The 19,657-nt window shown below is 38.1% G+C and overlaps 1 protein-coding gene across 1 annotated transcript in view; it reads right to left on the bottom strand.

Annotated features, from left to right (window-relative positions):
* Positions 1-14,114: 14,114 nt before the first annotated feature.
* The window catches only part of LOC107554039 (sorting nexin-29-like), a 71,466-nt gene continuing 65,923 nt past the window's right edge, over positions 14,115-19,657 (bottom strand). Inside the window, exon 8 of the mRNA XM_016236402.1 lies at positions 14,115-14,218. Coding sequence (XP_016091888.1) covers positions 14,201-14,218 — 18 coding nt within the window. The 3' untranslated portion in view covers positions 14,115-14,200. The remainder of the gene's footprint in view (positions 14,219-19,657) is intronic.

Raw genomic sequence — 19,657 nt, forward strand, 5'->3', positions numbered from 1 at the left:
TTTTTTTTTTAATGAAAAATCAAAAAGTTATATTTTTGGCAACTGTAAAGGCCCTTTCACACAAAAAGTGAAATTAATAAGCCCCAGCCTGAAGAAAGTGCCTCTGTACTTCACTCCAATTTTTCTCAACCAGGAGAGGTGTCAGTGAATAAATGGCTAAACAAAGTAACTTGCGTTACTTATTTGAAAAAGTAACTCTCATATTTTGTTGTACATTTAAAAGTAATGCGTTATTAGTTACTTAGAAAAGGTAATCTGAAGCTACATGACAAATACTTAGCAAAGAACAGAATTAAATATATTTGTTCAAAACATAGTAATAACACTTTTGGTCCGTTTTGGTATGTTTGTATTGTGCCTTGATTGATACTCGTTTGGTCTTTACCTGTAGTCCAAAGTCATTCATTGCTGTACGTGCAGACTGTTGAATGTGATGAAGAACTTCTTTGTCGCTTGCAAATGATATGTGCAGGTTTGAATGCAGTGGATTGTAAAAAAAATTTTAAAAATTAAAAAAAGTTCTTCCATTGCTTTTTGTGTTCTCCGTGTTCTGAAGTACTGTAAACGTTAATGTTTTTAGTGTTTGAAAAGCCACTGTAAACAAATGAGTGTGAGTGAGCTGTTCGAATGATTCTGACTGAATCGCGAATCATACGGTTACTAACCCATTAGACCAATTCATTGAAAAGAACTGAATAATTTGCTACTGGAAAGCTAAAAGATATTTAAACTTGTAACAACATATCACTCTCGTCCTTCTGTCCCCCCTCCCCCCAAAAACAATATTTTCTTACTCCACAAATCTAAAAACATGAATGTATCGACAAATACCTTATTAACAAGACACAAAAACATTGTGATAATCAATATAATACAATGTCACAGTTCACTAATTTTCAGACAGACACATTTGATTTTTAATTAATTAACTTTTTCTCTCCACCAAAGATGGCTCAAACGCTCTTGTTGTCATGTCAACTGAACTGAATATCAAAATTTGTGAGATTTACCTGAACAGTTTTGAGGATAAAGTAATATCTTTGATACTTGTATCAACACTGCTTACACGTGGTTCTCAAACTAGGTTAGAAGAAAGTATTATAAAATTGAAAACCTGACACCTTTAAGAACACTTTCAACACCCTGAATACATAACAGTATACCATTACAGCCTGTTCAGCAGTTATACATTAATAATGCCCCTTTGGTTTTAGGCTGTTTCTTCTTGATGACAATACATTGCCAGGGAATATGGCCTGTGAGAGCTCTTATTTCTGCCCCAGCTGTTCTGAACTGATTAGCACAACCTCACACTGTTAGAACACAGAAGATTACAGTCTGCTCCAAAAGTGGCAAAACTAACAGCCTGACATATTGCTACTGTTGACAGAAATCAAAATGTTGGCTTGTCGTCGTCTTTTGTTGCATATTTTCACAGGTGTTGCTGTTTTATTATTGTTTTTTTTTTAATTGTATGATTAATATAATATATTTAAGAATAATATTTGTAATATTTATTTTTATTGACAAACTGTATTAATAAATGCAAAGCATTACAGTTGTCTCTGAGAGGTTTTGATGTAAAGGCCATTCCTAATGAGTGACGAGGTCTCCTGTGGGTGGATCGTAAACCCAAACTCACCTCAGCATGAAGGCCAAGGTGATGAACCTCCCTTAAGAGCAACAAAGAGCATCAGAGGTATTAAGCGTACAGCACGATCTGGTTTCACAACGTCATGATCCAGTGAAAAACAACATTAATGCTCGTACACTTCTTACATGACCTGACAGACCCTAGTTCCTCTTTGATCACACCTTCTTATTTGTCATCAGGGGTTTGATTTCACTAGTATAGTGATGCGAGAGAGATGACCGTTTAAAGTGTTTCTGTGTAAGGTATCAGTATTCAGTGCCAATAAAAACATGCTCCTGCTAAGTGGACAGACAGAGATGGTGTGATGCTGTAGAGACTGAAAAGAAAGTACCTTTTGTTTCATACGCGTTGAGATAGAAAGTGAAGCACAGAGAAGTGTGAGGAATCGCCCGTGCTGCGTGTGGAGGGGAAATACCACAGTAAATGAGTGTGAAATGTAACACGTTTGTGTAACAATGCATGACTGCAGAGTTGAGGGAGCAGAACTTTGTCGGGCAAAACTTGGAATTTCTCTGAACTCTCGTCATGAAGACCTTCCTACAGCACAACCTACGGACCCCTGCGTTGCAAGCCTCGTTTAGCAAGGAAACATCCAAGAGCATCAATCTAAGGGCTGAAGGGAGATGGAAATAGAAGGGGAAAAAAGTGAACCTCTGTCGACTTGTCTTGCACATCATCGTTCATCTGTCCTTTGCCATAAGACCAGACACAAAGTGTTTGAAGTGCTAGATAAATGAAGTTTACCTCCATTTCTCAGATGAGTTCATACTGACAGCATTCTGGGAGTGTTGGTGGTTGACCTTCCCTGTCGTGGTTGTATTTCACAGCAAATGTAACATGTTTTAGGACGTGATATGTTTCAGAAAGACTGTAAAGTGCAATCTTACTCAAAACTTATTTTTGGTTTTGTACGTTTTGGCTTTGTAAGTGATATATGCTATTAGGGTTTTAATGTAAAATCACAGAAAACTTGTTGTGGTTGACTTTCCTCCCAACTCTCTCTTCTTTCTAGGGGTTTCAGCTTCCACCAGTGTAATGAAACGATGTTGTATGATAATACCAACTTTTACTTTCACTCCACTACATTTCCAAATTAAAATGTATAATTTTACTCCGATACATTTCCCCAAAGCATATTAGTTACTTGCTACAAAATAGTCAGAAGTCAGAAGAACACGGGCCGCACGAAAGCAAGTTTGACGAATCAGTGGTCTGGCGTTTGCAAGTTAGACTCCTAAAAACACCTTTGCTCATGTGCAAACAAGTGCGCGCACAACATTTTTCTCTCAAGTCGAGTCTGGGGTGTGCGATACAGCATCGTCTGCGAAAATATGGTAAGTGTTTTTGTAATGATGTGCGATCTGACATTATCAAGTATAGGCTATATCACCAAATCACACACAGAGTGCACGCACCTGATTTGTTAGTCTATTAAAACTCAAAATTCCAGACATTCTAAATTGTAGACAGCAAAAATGCTTCTGTATGCTTTTTATATTTATATAATTTAATATAGTTAACTTAATCTGTATCACACAAAGAGTACAGTTTTTCTGCAGATATCAGTACGAACACATTTAATAATCAGTTTATACAAGTTCAGTAAAGCAATAAGTGACTTACAATTTAGACATAATTTCTTGTTTTTGTTCAATTTTGCCAAATGAAAATAGTTCCAAACAAAGATCACAGCACTGTTTTGCGTCTCTGAGCAATGTACGGTGTTTACTTATTGAATGAATCAGCCTTTTGAACGAATTGGTTGAATAAATGATTCAGTGATTCACTCATTAACACAGTCAAATGCTTTGTTTCTAAAAAGAATGAGCCGTTTGAATGAATCGGTTGAATCTCAATGACTCACTCATTAACAGTCACCTACTGGCGGTTTTAATTTCACATTTCGACTATTTTTTTCATGTTTTAAATTATTTCAAATATCAGTATTCAACGTTTTATGTTAAAAACAAAACATAAGGCCTATTTACACATCTGTAACTACAGGTTAAATGCATCCATGTCCCCTCTAAGATACATACACTGTGTAAATACATCTAAATGCTATTTCAGATGCAGATTCCAGAAATGTTTTCTTATGTTGGAATGAAAGACACTAAGTACCAGATGAAATATTTCTTATTCTTACCCAAAAATACAAAATGGAAGAATGAGTTAAAACTGAACACAATCTTGCTACTCAAGCTGTGTATGAAATTTTTTTATATATACTTATTTGCTTCTTTTCCATTTTGAATTGACTTGAACTTTTCCTTTCAATACTTAAGTTTTAAGATAAAAAAAAGACTTTTCGTACTCAAGTACAATAAATATCACATATTAAGACTTTTACTCAAGTAATATTCTAAACGGTGACTTCAACTTCTACCAAAGTAATTTTCTGGTAAGATATATGTACTTTTACTTGAGTGTGGTTTTCAGGTACTTTATACACCACTGCCATCAGTCACTATTTGATGCGATTAAAAAAAGTCAGCTAGACCACAGGCTAAGTGAACAGCAAAGTGTTTTTTCATGGCAGGAGAACTTTGATTCTGGAGAGGAACATGAAGAAATAACACTATGTACCTGTCAAAACACTTCTAGACTTTCAGAACTGTGGGGTGTAAAAGAAAGCATCAGGGCAAAGGAGAAAAATTTTCATACTTTTCACTCCAGCGACTCTTTCTCATTTTTGAACACCAGTTTCTGGATAGACATTTGTAACTATAAAGCGATTAAACATTTCCACCATTATTGCTCAGGAGAAAAGATACAGTTTTACATACAGTATTACGAACTTAAAGGTGCAGTAGGAGATCTTGGAAAATGCTAACTTTAGCCTGATAGCACTGAAAGTGAACGTCCCACCCTCCCTGCAATCGGCGTCCAAAGCCACGCCCCCTGAACGCATATACGCTCACAGACCAGAATACCAGAGACAACATTACTACAATAGGCTACATCAGCGGTTCCCAATTCCAGTCCTCGCACCCTCGCATCCAGACGTTGCGCAGCGCTAATCCGTGAATGAGAAGTTAAGTAAACTTCAACAGATTTCTCCTGCTCAGGGAGTAGGGAGCAATGAACACTGTGTAGGGATCATATCGATCGGAACACAGTTCATGCACGTAGCTCACTTCTAACGAGCTGATTATCTGAATCGTGTGTGTTAACTAAGCGAGACATGCAAAATATGCAGAACTGGGGGGCGTAAGGACTGGAATTGGGAACCGCTGGGCTACATCATGTGTCATTCACCAGTGAGAAAACTTTAAAAGTACTACAATACCAGGAAGGAAGATCGGGTTGTTGAGGTTTGTCTGCCATTCTCGCTCTGTCTGCACAGCGTGCGTGAACGCTCTGATGACGTATCCTGTCTGCGCAGGGTGCGCAGAGGTATGCAAATACTTATGTTGACAGACAGGTAGGAAAGCCAATTAAAATGCTCGGACCAAGCATTTTGACCCCTTTAAAACTCAAAATTCCAGGCATTCTAAATTGTAGATGGCAAAAATGCTTCTTTATGCTTTTTATATTTATATAATTTAATATAGTTAACTTAATCTATATCACACAAAGAGTGCAGTTTTTCCCCAGATAGGCTATCAGCATGATAACAAATGTAATAACAATTTTATACAAGTTTAATAAAGTTAATATTAAGTGACTTACATTTTAGACACAATATTGCCTGTTTTTGCTAAATTTTGCCAACGTAAATAGTTCCAAACAAAGATTGCAGCACTGTTTTGCGTCTCTCTGCATGGACGGTGTTTACTTATTGAATGAATCAGCTTTTTGAACGAATCGGTTGAATAAATTATTCAGTGATTCACTCATTTACACAGTCAAATGCTTTGTTCCTGAATGAATCAGCCATTTGAAAGAATCGACTGAATCTCAATGACTCGCTCATTAACAGTCACTTGCTGCCACCTACTGGCGGTTATAATTTCACATTTCGACTATTTTTTTCACGTTTTAAATTATTTCAAATATCAGTATTCAAAGTTTTATGTTAAAAACAAAACATTCAGCCTATTTATGCATCTGTAACTACAGGTTAAATGGAGGACCGGTGTCCTGCAGAGTTTAGCTCCAACTTGCCTCAACACACCTGCTGGGAAGTTTCTAATATGCCTAGTAAGAGCTTGATTAGCAGGTTCAGGTGTGTCTAATTGGAGTTGGAGCTAAACTCTGCAGGACACAGGCCCTCCAGGACCGAGTTTGGGCAGCCCTGGTGTAAATACATCTAAATGCCACTTCAGATGCAGATTCCAGAAATGTTTTCTTATGTTGGAATGAAAGACACTAAGTACCGGATGAAGTGCTTCTTATTCTTATCCAAAGATACAAAATGGAAGAAAGAGTTAAAACTAAACACAATCTTGCTACTATTAACATTATATATATATTTGCTCCTTTTCCATTTTGCATTTACTTGTACTTTTACTTTCAATACTAAGTACGTTTAATATTTTAAAAATACTTTTCATACTTAAGTACAATTAATATCACATACTTTAAGACTTTTACTCAAGTAATATTCTAAATGGTGACTTCAACTTCTACCAAAGTCATTTTCTGGTAAGATATTTTTACTTTTACTTGAGTATGGCTTTCAGGTACTTTATACACCACTGGCCATAAATCATCTCCATATCAGAGCTCTAGAGCTCACCTAGCAAGTCACTTCCTGTCTAGATATATGGAAGGTGTTGAATAATCCACTTCCTTTAATTGCCAAATTAGACCCAGTTCATTTGCTTTCCTTCTCCAAGTACCTGTTGTTTGTTGTTGAGTGTTCTTGTGTGTGTGTGTGTGTCTCGATAAGACTTGTACACTCTAGATTAACATAATCACAATAATTAAATCATAATTACATTTGCAATAAACACAAAGCCTCCATGCAAAACAGCATAGAAATAGCATGTTTCTCTAATGGGGCCAATCTTCTTGTGCTGCTACCTTCAGTTTCCGTTCTGAATCTTGATAGGTTTGTTGGATAGGGACTCGATTGGGATGTTGGGTGACTGATGTTGTTTGTGTTCCTTAGATAAAATGACATATACTGTGCCATGTTTTCTTATACGCAAGGCCCTTCTCTCTTACCTCGCTCCCAGATGGGCCAGATATGACGTCTTCTCCCAGCTTTTCCATCAAAGCAAACAGAGCCAACAGCAACAGATGATCGCCAAGCAAAGCTGAATTACCATCTAAATCTGGCTTGTCTTCCAGCCCCAACTGTTTATGGAAGCGACACATGTTGTATTTAAAACCTGTCGGCTGCTTCTGCTCATTAAGCATTTGATTTGGAATTGGGTGTGAATTTTGCGGGTGGTTAGTGAATGACAGCATGTTTCCTCCTGTTTTATCGACTGTTACACTTATGTGTTCACAGTAGGTGGGATCCGCTGTTTTTTTATAGTTTTTTTTTGTTTATCTGTCTTTTGACAAAAATATCTTTTAATTTGGTCAATATTTTCATTTAGTCAGTTTTACTCTAAAATGGCATCTAATTTTACATATGTCATTCAAAAATTTTTGTTGACAGAATGTGCTAAATTAATCATACATGAAACCATCTTATATTAACTGTACTTATTGTGAAAACTTAATCTCCTGAAATAATGTTACAAAAAACTAGTGTCAAAATATTGTGAATTCTTTACATGTCAGTAATTTAGTTGTTATTAAAAAGTATACCACATATTTTGATGAGCAAGTTTACATGCACATGTATTTTGTCAGTTGACATTATTGGTGTCATGTACTGCACGGAGACACGAAGGTAGAGGATCCAAATGCAATAGTTTATTGAAGGGACAATCCACAAACATAATCCAAAGGCAGGCACAGGTCATACACAAACAGGCAATCTAAAACAACGACAGAGTAAGGGGCTGAGGCAAACAGAGTAATCCAGAAAACAGGCAGAATAACAAGACCAGGAACGAAGATACGGGAGAACCAGGATACAAGGATTAAAATTGCAGTAATGTCACATCCAATACTTAGCAAAGAATGACAGTAAGAACTGGGCTTATATAGGGTGAGCTAACCATGCTAATGAGACACAGATGCAAACAATGAGTGCTGATGAGACCGGGGAGAGGATTATGGGGAATGAAGTCCTTGATAGAGTGGCAGAAGTCTAGGATGGAGTGCCCTCTAGTGGACAACCAGTGCACTCCAGCCGGTGATCGTAACATAACCCCCTCTCAAAGGAGTGGCTTCCAGACACTCCAAAACAACAGAAGTTCAAGTCCAGGAGGGAGGCGGAACAGATCAGGGGGAGGGATGGTGGGCCATGCCTGGAGGGCATGGAGACTGAGGTAGACCAGGGAGCCAGGGCAGAGCAGGAGGCCAGGGCGCAGCCAGCAGAGCAGGAGACCACCAGACTGGAGCCGGCAGAGCAGGAGACCACCAGGGCAGAGCTGGAGACCACCAGGGTGGAGCAGAAGACCACCAGGGCAGAGCAGGTGGAGCTGAAGACCCCCACAGCAGAGCAAATGGGACCGAAGATCCCCACGGTGGAGCAGAAGGCCACCACAGCAGAGCAGACAGGACTGAAGATCCCCATAATGGAGCAGAAGACCACTTCAGCGGAGCTGATGGTGCAAGGGACCACCAAGATGGCTCAGGCGGGACTGCAATAGAGAGCACAGAGAGGTTAACAACGGCCTCTGCGGCCGTAACAGGACAGGCAGACAGTTCAGAGATGGCTTCATTGACTGTGACAGGACAGGCGAAGAGCTCAGAGACGGCCTCCTTGGCCATGACAGGGCAGACTGTGAGTTCAAAGGCTGCCTCCTTGGCCGTGACTGGACAGGCAGAGAGTCCAGGGACTGCCTTCTTGGCCGTGACAGGATAGGCAGGGAGCTCAAGGGTGAACTCTGTGGTTGAGACAGGACATGCAGGGACCACACAGGCTGGCACCAACACAGGACTGAGCTCTAAGGCCTGAGTGTGGACTCTGGAGCGAATTCATTGACTAGAGTGGGATCTGGATCAGAGCTTGGTGTACGGTGAATGGTGTATAGTGAATGGTAAATGGTGTATGGTGTCCAGGAACCAGGAACCAAGATACAAGGATTAGAATTGCAGTAATGACAAATACAAGACTTAGCAAAGAATGAGAGTAAGAACCAGGCTTATATAGGGTGAGCTAACCATGCTAATGAGACACAGGTGCAAACAATAAGTGCTGATGAGACCGAGCAAAGGATTATGGGGAATGAAGTCCTTGATAGAGTGGCAGAAGTCTGGAATGAAGTGCCCTCTAGTGGACAACCAGTGCACTCCAGTCGGTGATCGTGACAATTGGTTATAATTGGATTATATGAAACATTATTACTGTACTGTTAATATCTTGTGGCATCATTCTGTCTTGTCATTTTCAATAACAGTACAATTTAAGTAGCCTAAATTGTTTATCATTGTTTGCATCACATTTCATTGTCTCATTAAAAGAAAATCTTTGATAACGATTAATTGTCAGTAATTTGATTGACGAGATTAACACTCTGTAGATCTTAAATGACATTCAGGTTGAAAGTAAAAGTACACTCACGAATGTTCACACTGCATAGTCAAAAATAAATGTAACAATTAAGAAAACTAAGAAAACCACAGAGGTTTTTGAAAGAAGCAAAAAAAAACATTAAACATTAAAGATATTTCCATATTTTAAAATACTTCCTTTATACATTCACAGCCAGAGTTTTGAGATGCAAATCAACTATATAAAAAGAAAAGAGAAGAATACATGGCTGTTGTATTTGAATTTCCACTAAAATACTCAGGACTGTTTATACAACAGCCTCGATTTAAGTAAGGTCACTGCGCTCTGCAGAGAAATTCATGGAAATTATATTCAGCAGAACAATAAATGTTAGGAATGTATCACATGAATAAAACAGCTTATTTAAACGTAACAACTACACAAAGTGCTAAAGGTAAGTACATTAATGTTTAGCTCACGGAATGACTACATCTTTGTAATGTAAATTTGACAGGGGCTTCACCTCCTATACAGTGAAATAAATTACCTGTGTTTTTCTGTTTTAAATGCTGCTAAGCTATGACCAGAAGCACAAGTAACATTATCTATATGGTCATCCAAGCAGAAGTGCACAGATTGTCTGGCCTGTATTCACTCAGCTGTGAATTTACTCTCTGTGCTAGACTGCGACGAGCAGTGATCTACTTCTGACTGCCAGCAAGGGACACTGGTGTTAGTTGACACAAGGACTGTATCTCAGTAATTATAAGGTTTTGAGTCAAATTCTTGTGTTCTCTAAAATAGTTTTATATGTTGTTTAAATTTAAAAAAAATAATTTCTTAAAAGCCTGATTTTCCATATAGTGTGACAACATACCCCACTATTAGTCAAGGTATGTTAAATGAACTGCATTTTGTTTTTCTCCTGAGCAAAAACGGTAGATTTGTTTATTAACTTTTTGTAGCCAAATCATTTACTTGAGTTCACAGTGTGATGACTAGCCCAGTTGTCCCTTATATTACATTCAGTTGTATTATATGTATATTCAACTTTAATATTCCTCAAAAATTCAGGTTCTGACTGGATTACTTGTGGATTATTGTGATGCTTTCATCAGCTGTTTGAACTCTCATTTTGATGGCACCCGCATTCACTGCATGCTTAATTTTTTAATCTGTTCTGATGAACATGCAAACCTACATCTTGGATGGACTAAAGGGTGAGTACACTTTTAGTAAATTTTAATTTATGGGTGAACTCTCCTTTTAACTCAAAGTATTAAACGAATATTCTTTTTTGTTTGTTTGTTTGTTTTTGGGAACTTTATACATTTAAAAGAATTTAAGATAGGGATGCACCGATACCGATACCTAATTTCCGATACTGAGCTCCTGTACTCGTACTCGTTAAAATGCCCCGATACCAAACGCCGATACCACATAGCATGTGATAAGTGCCATATTCAGACAAAAAAACACCGACAACAGACAGCAGAATGGAGTTATTAGAGATTAAAGATGTCTACGAAGTATATGTATGCAATGAATATAAAACATTCAGTATTAATGCCTGTATAGCTGATTTGCGCCAGCTGGTAAGCAAATCTCGCTGAGTGGATTGAGTGCACGGCTGCGCAGATGCGCGAGCTTGTCGAGTGAATATCCCTTTCTCACAGACATCACTGGAAAGTTTGTAGTTAGGTCGGATATGTCAAAAAGAAGTAAGTAAAACAATGCACAATTTACTTAATGGTAGGGAGGGAGGGGGAGAGAGAGAGAGAGCGTGCGCACTTTTGTGTGATCTTTATTGATGTTCGCTCACTAAGCACGCATTAAAACAGTTTGGATTAAAACTAAATCGTAAATATAAGACAATTTATAGGGGCATTCACTATAAACGTCATTTATTTTCACCCTTAAGCATACACGACTTTCTGGCGAAAGTGAAACTAACAGCCTGTGTGAAATGCACTAGGCTGTACTGTACTTGTCCCTCTCATTCTGCTCCAGTACAAATACGTGTGCGTGTTGCTCGTGTTTTGCTTGCTTCATGAATGTTTCTGCATTATATGAGTGGCTTTGGAAAATAAATCGCTGCACGTTTCAGATGAAAAAAACGTGACTTCTATTTATGAAAAGATCACAGTTAGGAGATTTATAGCGAGTGGTTCCCTGCATTTTTACAGCAAAGCGCGTGATTACAGTCCGCCGCCACTGCAATGGAGCAGCTCTAATGCTATTAAATTAAAGATGATGTAGGCTACCATAGAGAGAGAGAGAAAATAAACAGTGAATGTAACAAAAACTTGTAAAATACATTTTAATGGGCATAATTAAGTGTGAAAATAACAGAAGGATATACAGTCAAACTAAAATTATTCAGAGACCAGATATAATTTTTTATATTTACTAGTGGGTGTAGGACACTATAGTTCATTTATGTAAAGTGAGGATAGCAAAATAAACTAAACTGTGATATATTATACCCAAAAATTCTTCATACAGTGGACTAACAGTGAAATTGATTACCAAAAATTATTCAGACAGAGTATGAGAAACAATTTAAGTTCAGGTTTGCATGAACCTGGTTGACAGCATGCCCAGGAGAATACAGGCAGTCATTAAGACTAAGGGTCACCCGACAAAGTATTGATAGTTGTGTAAATATTGACAGCTGTATGAATAATTTTTGGTTTATTGTAATCCATTACATACCTTTCTATCAAAGTTATCTGACATTATCAAGCTGAATTTGTTCTGACACAGTTTAACTCTGAGTTCTTGTCATATTTTATTACCATTTTCTAAACTATAGCGAATAAACTGTGATAATGTGAGAAATGTTGAAGGTGTCTGGATAAATTTTGGTTTGACTATCTATTTGATAAATTAAGTTAACCAACTAACATTATACATACTCTTTTGGTTTCTGTACCCAATATTTAAAAAATTTACAAATGCAATGAAAATATTGGTATCGGTACTCTGTATCAGCAAGTACCAAAAATAAAAGTATCGGTATCGGGTGAGTACTGGAAAAAGTGGCATCGGTGCATCCCTAATTTAAGATAAAAGTGTTACTTGCATTGATAAAATGTTCAAAATATGAATACACTGTTCTGTTTGCATACTGAATTGTGATGACACAATTTCTTGCATAATGACAGCAAACCTCTGATGCAGCATTTCATTTACACAGAATCAAAGCCTAACAGCGCACTTAAAATTTTAGATGGATAGTTTGCCACAAAAAAACACCCTCAAGTTCTTCCGAAGGTATTTTGAAGAATTCTGGGAAATAAACAGTTGACGGTAGCCAGTGACTTACATATTATAGAAAAAAATTATAATAAAAATATGGAAGTCAATGCCTACCAGCAATTGTATGGTTACCCACATTTGTCAAAATAGCTTCTTTTGTGTTCAACAGAAGAAAGAAACTCGTACAGGTTTGGAACAAATTGAAGGTGAGTAAATGATGACAGAATTTTCATTTTTGGGTAAACTCTTCCTAACACTATTCTTTTGCTGCCTTGCAAGCACCAATTTTTGGAATTAAACCCACATGTGACAGACACTTTGTATCACTTAAGGTGACAGAAAGGACCAACAATTAGAGACAACCCATTTATTTTGTTTCAAGTTACCATGGCAACACAGCTCACAAGCAGCCATTGTTGATTTTAATTTATATTTTTTAAAAGTACATTGAGTCTTTAAAACGCTTATTTTCTTTACTCGAAATGGGGCAAAAGCAGTCCTGCATCATTGTGCTAATCTCAAGTTACCTTACAAATCTGACACAAAAACAGATTGTGTGCTGGAACTTGTATTTATTTATGTATTCATTAAGCTCATGTATTCTTAAGGCTGCAAAACAGCTGCGTCCTGTCACGTTTAGGACATAAGATACACTGTTTAAGAAAAACCATCATATACAGTTGCTTACTAGTACAAAAGGTTGCAAACAGACAAATATGCAAAGCACACAACAGATCTGCTACTATATGTGTTACAGCTGAACAGAATCTGATGGCAATTCTACATCACATTCAGTTTGATAGCAGACTATTTATTCATTTAAACACATCATGGTTCCTTCTCTTTGACATTACAACATGTTAAAACCATAAATACTACTTATTAGTAATGAATCCCAATCATTATTGTGCTTGTATTTCAAATAGGGCAAAATTATCTCTCAGTGGAGGTTCCCCTGCAACGAAATTCTCTTCTGTTCAGTCCACACAATGCCCCATCCGCGCCGGTTTCTGTGTAACAGTACTCTTGGGGTCATACAGGATAATGGCAGCCCGGGAAATTTCCAATGAAAGGTTTTCAGGAACAGACGACAAGGGCTGTGGAGCGCGAGAGCCCAGACCTGACTAACGCATCCCATTCTGACCATCACTGGACGTTCACCTAAAATCTGAAATATGTTTTTTGGGTTTATTGTGAGCAGGAACGTGAAAAGTGATTGTTTTGTATAGCTATTATAAGCGCAGTCATAATAAAATTACATCTAACTTTGTGCCTCATACATAGCAGAGCATGGTAACAAAATGTATACAAACAGAAAGATAAAATTGAGTCCCATGTGTCAAACAATATGATGATGTGCAAATTATTTCCAGACAATCACACAATTCTCATCACAGTCTCATAAAAGTTTCATGTCACTGCTGTTAGTCAAAATGACATCCCGACTTTTCCCCAAAACAACATCTGTTATAAATCACTAGGCACAATAGTAACTGAAACTTCTGCCACTAAACTGATTCACGCCGCATTTTCTTGCTGATTTTGTTCGTCGTTTCTAGACCCAGCTAGTCTCCAACAGTGGCGCTATGTACAGTACATCCATAATAGAAGAGAAGGTCCTTGGCTCAGTACATCCATACTGATGAGTTCTGAGGATTACGCTCAGAGGTTAAAGGTCACCGCTCTGGGGTTCCGGGTTGCGTGTTTCACGACCTGAGTTGCGGCCTAGTCTTGGGAAGCGGCTGGAGGCTTTGGATCGGGCAGTTTTGGCACCACTCTCATTAGCTGTCGGGTTGTCCCTGTTAGAGAACAAATGCAAAGATCGGTAAACCCCCTGGGCACTTTGCGCTTTCTTCTCCTGCCTGACTCCAGGTGTTCATTTGTGTTGTGATACCTTTGGAAAACAGATAGTTCCCACCAGGCACCTAAATGCTTAAACGGAGCAGGAAACCATGGTTCGGAGATGTTCTCTGTGCATTTACAATAACTAAATGCTACTGTGTGTCAGAGTCCCCACTGCAGGTAAATAATCAATGAAACAAGCTCTTTGCAATAACATTCTTTCCTTACATCCTCACAGAACGCACACTGACATCACCCGTAACTCAAGGCTAACAAACTGAAACTGAAAGATGCCTGCGAGTTGAGCACCGAGCGGAAAGCCCCCGAGGCTGAATGTGTGTCAGAGACAGTGTGTGAGTCCTGAGGGAGGGCTGTATAGACATCAGCTGCAGTTGAGGGTTAGACACTATACATACACAGCTGCGGCTCACCGTACAGAGACAACTCCAGCCTGGATACCATGACAAGTATATGCCACTCATGACCTGGAGGAGTCTAGGAGCCAGTGGCGGTCCTGGCTCACATGGTGCCTGCTCCCAAACTACATATAAATATAAACAAACAATGTAAATAATGAAACAATGTAAATAATGAAACAATGTACTACACATACTGTGCTGTAGACCTCTGTGTGCTAGCTATAAAATAAGATAATGATTAACTAAAAACATTTAAAGATAAAATTATATAATTAAATACAAATGTAAATAAAAGAGTACAAATTAAATTAAATAAAAAAGTTCCATGTTTTTTTATAAACCAATTAAAATTGCAAATAACTATTAGTAACAGGGCCACATTTTAATTTGAAACTTGACTAAATTAACATTCAATAGAGTGCTTCAGGGATGACGTATTTTTGTCTGCCAAAACCAGGTAACAAGTTAGCATTTCAGCACTTCCTGTTCCATCGTCCTGAAAGTCAATCTTTTTTTTAAAATGTATTTTCAGTTAAATGCCTGAAATAAGGCCTGTGGTGAACACAAGTTCAAGATATTTTTATGTTTTATTTTAAAACAAAAACAGAAAAAAACTTTTAATTGTCTTGAAAAACGTTCTTTTAATGTGGCTAAATGAGACTGCAGAGGTTGTTGGACATCAAACATCATCATGCCAAACAGGTAAACTCATTCATTTATAGCCTATGTTTAGATTTTTACTTCTGAATTTATGCTTCAAAATTCATAAAAGTTGTGTTCATTTGTGAAGATCATAATGTATAAAACGAGTAAGAATTGTAAACTTTTGTTTGATCACAGAGTTTATTTTCTGCAATCCAAAGGGCAATGGGAAAAATCAGTCTTCTTGTCGAGGTAACCAGGAAGAAGCTACTCTAACTTCTGGGTTGGCCTAAAAATGACATCATCACTGTAGCACTATATAGATGAGGAGTGTTTTTTTTCTTCTATTTTATTCTACAGCATCTTATTTTAATTTACCTTATTTTTATGGTGCCGATGGTGAGCAGAAAAACTAAAAGAGGGTGGAAAAGCAGGAAGGTGCACAAGGAAAAAATACACATTGGGTCACAATTAAAGGTGTCAGGTGGGAAAGAGGGCAGTTGCAATGCCATGAGACTGCCATAGATGAGTGACAGAGAAGTGGTGTGTGTCTGAGAGCTGTGTGCCTGTATCAGCATTGTCCAGAATTCAGCGCTGCATAAAGAGTCATGGTTTTTGTGTGATTGTGGCTAAAGGAAAAAGCCAAGGCATCACAAACTTTGGACATATGGGATGGAAAGGGCGCGACTACATTCAATCTAATTCACACGGTGATGGTGCATGCTTTATATGCATGTGTAAAGTGAGTGCCAGCCATTTTAGGAGTATAGAACCACAGAGAAGAGCAAATAAATGGTTTTGTCAAACTGAATGCACCTACATTTGCACAAAAACGTGTGTGGATTTACAATGGACTTCTGCTAAAATTACTCATAAAATTTGATCTGATCTTCAACCAAGTCACAATAACAGACACCACAGTCTGCTTAAACATGTTTTCAAGTAAAAATGGAACAGGTTAATCAGGGCTTGACATTAACACTTGTCTGCTTGTCTGGGACAAGTGGATTTTGTGTGGCAAGTGAAAGAGAATTTTCCTTGCCCGACCGGACAAGTAACATGATTAAAATGTCAACGGCACACAGCAGCCACGATAGTGCTGTATAACTGATGTAGGCCTATTGGTTTTATTTCATTTTTCCTTTTTTAAATTTGAAATATTCCCAAACTTGTTAACTATTTCATGAATATCTTGGTGTAAGTAAATAAATTTTGTATCTAAATCGAGCCCTGGGTTATTGACAAACTTAATAGGAGTCAACCGGAGTCAGAGCTATCAGAGCTTAATAAAAAATTTTTTTAAATACAATTGAATAATTATAATATGTTTAATATTAATATTCACTTTTTAATAAAACGAAATCCAATGTTACAAATCCATAGAAAATGCACTTTTTTTCTTTCTTGAAAATGTAGGTGCATCAGTTGAGAAAACCAGTTACTTGCTCTGTGCTGTGGTTCTATACTACTAATGTCTGGCACTCACTTTGCATAAAACACAACATAACTGTGTGAATTTGATTGGATACGGTCACACTCTTTCTATCCCACAAGGCATAACATTTTATGACCAATTTATGGAAGAATCTATGGTTCACATACTTTTTCCTGCAACTGGATAATCTTAAAGTGGGCAGGAAAACATGAATTTCCTTCTCTGTTCTCAAAAAGGACCAAAAACAAGAGTTTCAAAGTACCTTTGTGAGGGTATGATGGAACAGCCACTTATGAAGTCGTTGGTCTGAGAGCAGGCTTATCTAGCTGTACTGATTACATATAACTAATAACATTCAAGAGGTTTCAAAGGAAATGAAATTTGAACAGTAAGCCAGAAGTGTGGTTATGCAACACACAACACACCATGATCGACTTCTCCTCTGCTGTATTGCTGCTGTCAGATTGGCATAGGGCTGAGAGAGAAAAGACGAGAGCTGGGTGAGGGGAAAGAATGAGGGAGAGAAAAGAATGAAGTGCTGAGCAGCTTTCAATCAGGCTGGAGCAGCAGGGAAGAAGCTGGAAGCAGGTAAGTGGGGTGCTGCGATGCCCCCCACCAGTAAATCTATCCATCTCTCCATCCATCCATTCTCAGCTTCTCACAAAGCAACACACACACTCTCTCTCTCTCTCGCAGATACTATTGAATGGGTCCATATGCAGCAGGAGGCTGATCTGCAGTCTAAACAGTAGCCGCTGAAAGAGTGTCCACGTGTTACATAACCTCTAAGAACAGAGATTCAGCTCTTCATTTATCCATGGAACAAGCCCTCCTTATCTGTCTATCCCCTGCACCTCTGCTGGAGAGGCTTCTTGTTAAGGATTTAGGTGGGTAATATCTATGAGGCAAATTTTGAAATGACTCAACCACATTGAAACTGAATCGAGCCTTACTGGACGTGGCCCCTCTCAATTGAGAAAACACTGGGATAGTCAATACTTCTCTGTGTGAGACTAGAAGCAATGTCCAATCAACCTTTTTGAAATATTCCCAAACTTGTTAACTATTTCATGAATATCTTGGTGTAAGTAAATTAATTTTGTATCTAAATCGAGCCCTGGGTTATTGACAAACTTAATAGGAGTCAACCGGAGTCAGAGCTATCAGAGCTTAATAAAAATTTTTTTTAAATACAATTGAATAATTATAATATGTTTAATATTAATATTCACTTTTTAATAAAACGAAATCCAATGTTACAAATCCATAGAAAATGCACTTTTTTTCTTTCTTGAAAATGTAGGTGCATCAGTTGAGAAAACCAGTTACTTGCTCTGTGCTGTGGTTCTATACTACTAATGTCTGGCACTCACTTTGCATAAAACACAACATAACTGTGTGAATTTGATTGGATACGGTCACACTCTTTCTATCCCACAAGGCATAACATTTTATGACCAATTTATGGAAGAATCTATGGTTCACATACTTTTTCCTGCAACTGGATAATCTTAAAGTGGGCAGGAAAACATGAATTTCCTTCTCTGTTCTCAAAAAGGACCAAAAACAAGAGTTTCAAAGTACCTTTGTGAGGGTATGATGGAACAGCCACTTATGAAGTCGTTGGTCTGAGAGCAGGCTTATCTAGCTGTACTGATTACATATAACTAATAACATTCAAGAGGTTTCAAAGGAAATGAAATTTGAACAGTAAGCCAGAAGTGTGGTTATGCAACACACAACACACCATGATCGACTTCTCCTCTGCTGTATTGCTGCTGTCAGATTGGCATAGGGCTGAGAGAGAAAAGACGAGAGCTGGGTGAGGGGAAAGAATGAGGGAGAGAAAAGAATGAAGTGCTGAGCAGCTTTCAATCAGGCTGGAGCAGCAGGGAAGAAGCTGGAAGCAGGTAAGTGGGGTGCTGCGATGCCCCCCACCAGTAAATCTATCCATCTCTCCATCCATCCATTCTCAGCTTCTCACAAAGCAACACACACACTCTCTCTCTCTCTCGCAGATACTATTGAATGGGTCCATATGCAGCAGGAGGCTGATCTGCAGTCTAAACAGTAGCCGCTGAAAGAGTGTCCACGTGTTACATAACCTCTAAGAACAGAGATTCAGCTCTTCATTTATCCATGGAACAAGCCCTCCTTATCTGTCTATCCCCTGCACCTCTGCTGGAGAGGCTTCTTGTTAAGGATTTAGGTGGGTAATATCTATGAGGCAAATTTTGAAATGACTCAACCACATTGAAACTGAATCGAGCCTTACTGGACGTGGCCCCTCTCAATTGAGAAAACACTGGGATAGTCAATACTTCTCTGTGTGAGACTAGAAGCAATGTCCAATCAACCTTTTCCCTTAGATTTTTGGGCCAAGTGGATTTTAAACAATACAAAATAAATAAATAATCTATCTAAAAATATTATATTTATACAGCTGCTTCTCAATAAATTAGAATGTCATGGAAAAGTTCAGTAATTTAACTCAAATTGTGATACTCGTGTATTAAATAAATTCACTGCACACAGACTGAAGTAGTTTAAGTCTTTGGTTCTTTTAATTGTGATGATTTTGGCTCACATTTAACAAAAACCCACCAATTCACTATCTCAACAAATTAGAATACTTCATAAGACCAATAAAAAAAAAACATTTTTAGTGAATTGTTGGCCTTCTGGAAAGTATGTTTTTGAGAGACTTTTGAGTGTTTTCTGAAGTCCACAGTCAACGCTGCCATCTACCAGGAAATTTTAGAGCAATTCATGCTTCCTTCTGCTGACAAGCTTTACGGAGATGCTGATTTCATTTTCCAGCAGGATTTGGCACCTGCCCACACTGCCAAAAGCACCAAAAGCTGGTTCAATGACCATGGTGTTACTGTGCTTGATTGGCC

The sequence above is a fragment of the Sinocyclocheilus grahami genome, unplaced genomic scaffold (assembly GCF_001515645.1).
Source record: "Sinocyclocheilus grahami isolate Dianchi unplaced genomic scaffold, SAMN03320097.WGS_v1.1 scaffold490.1, whole genome shotgun sequence".
NCBI lineage: Eukaryota > Metazoa > Chordata > Actinopteri > Cypriniformes > Cyprinidae > Sinocyclocheilus > Sinocyclocheilus grahami.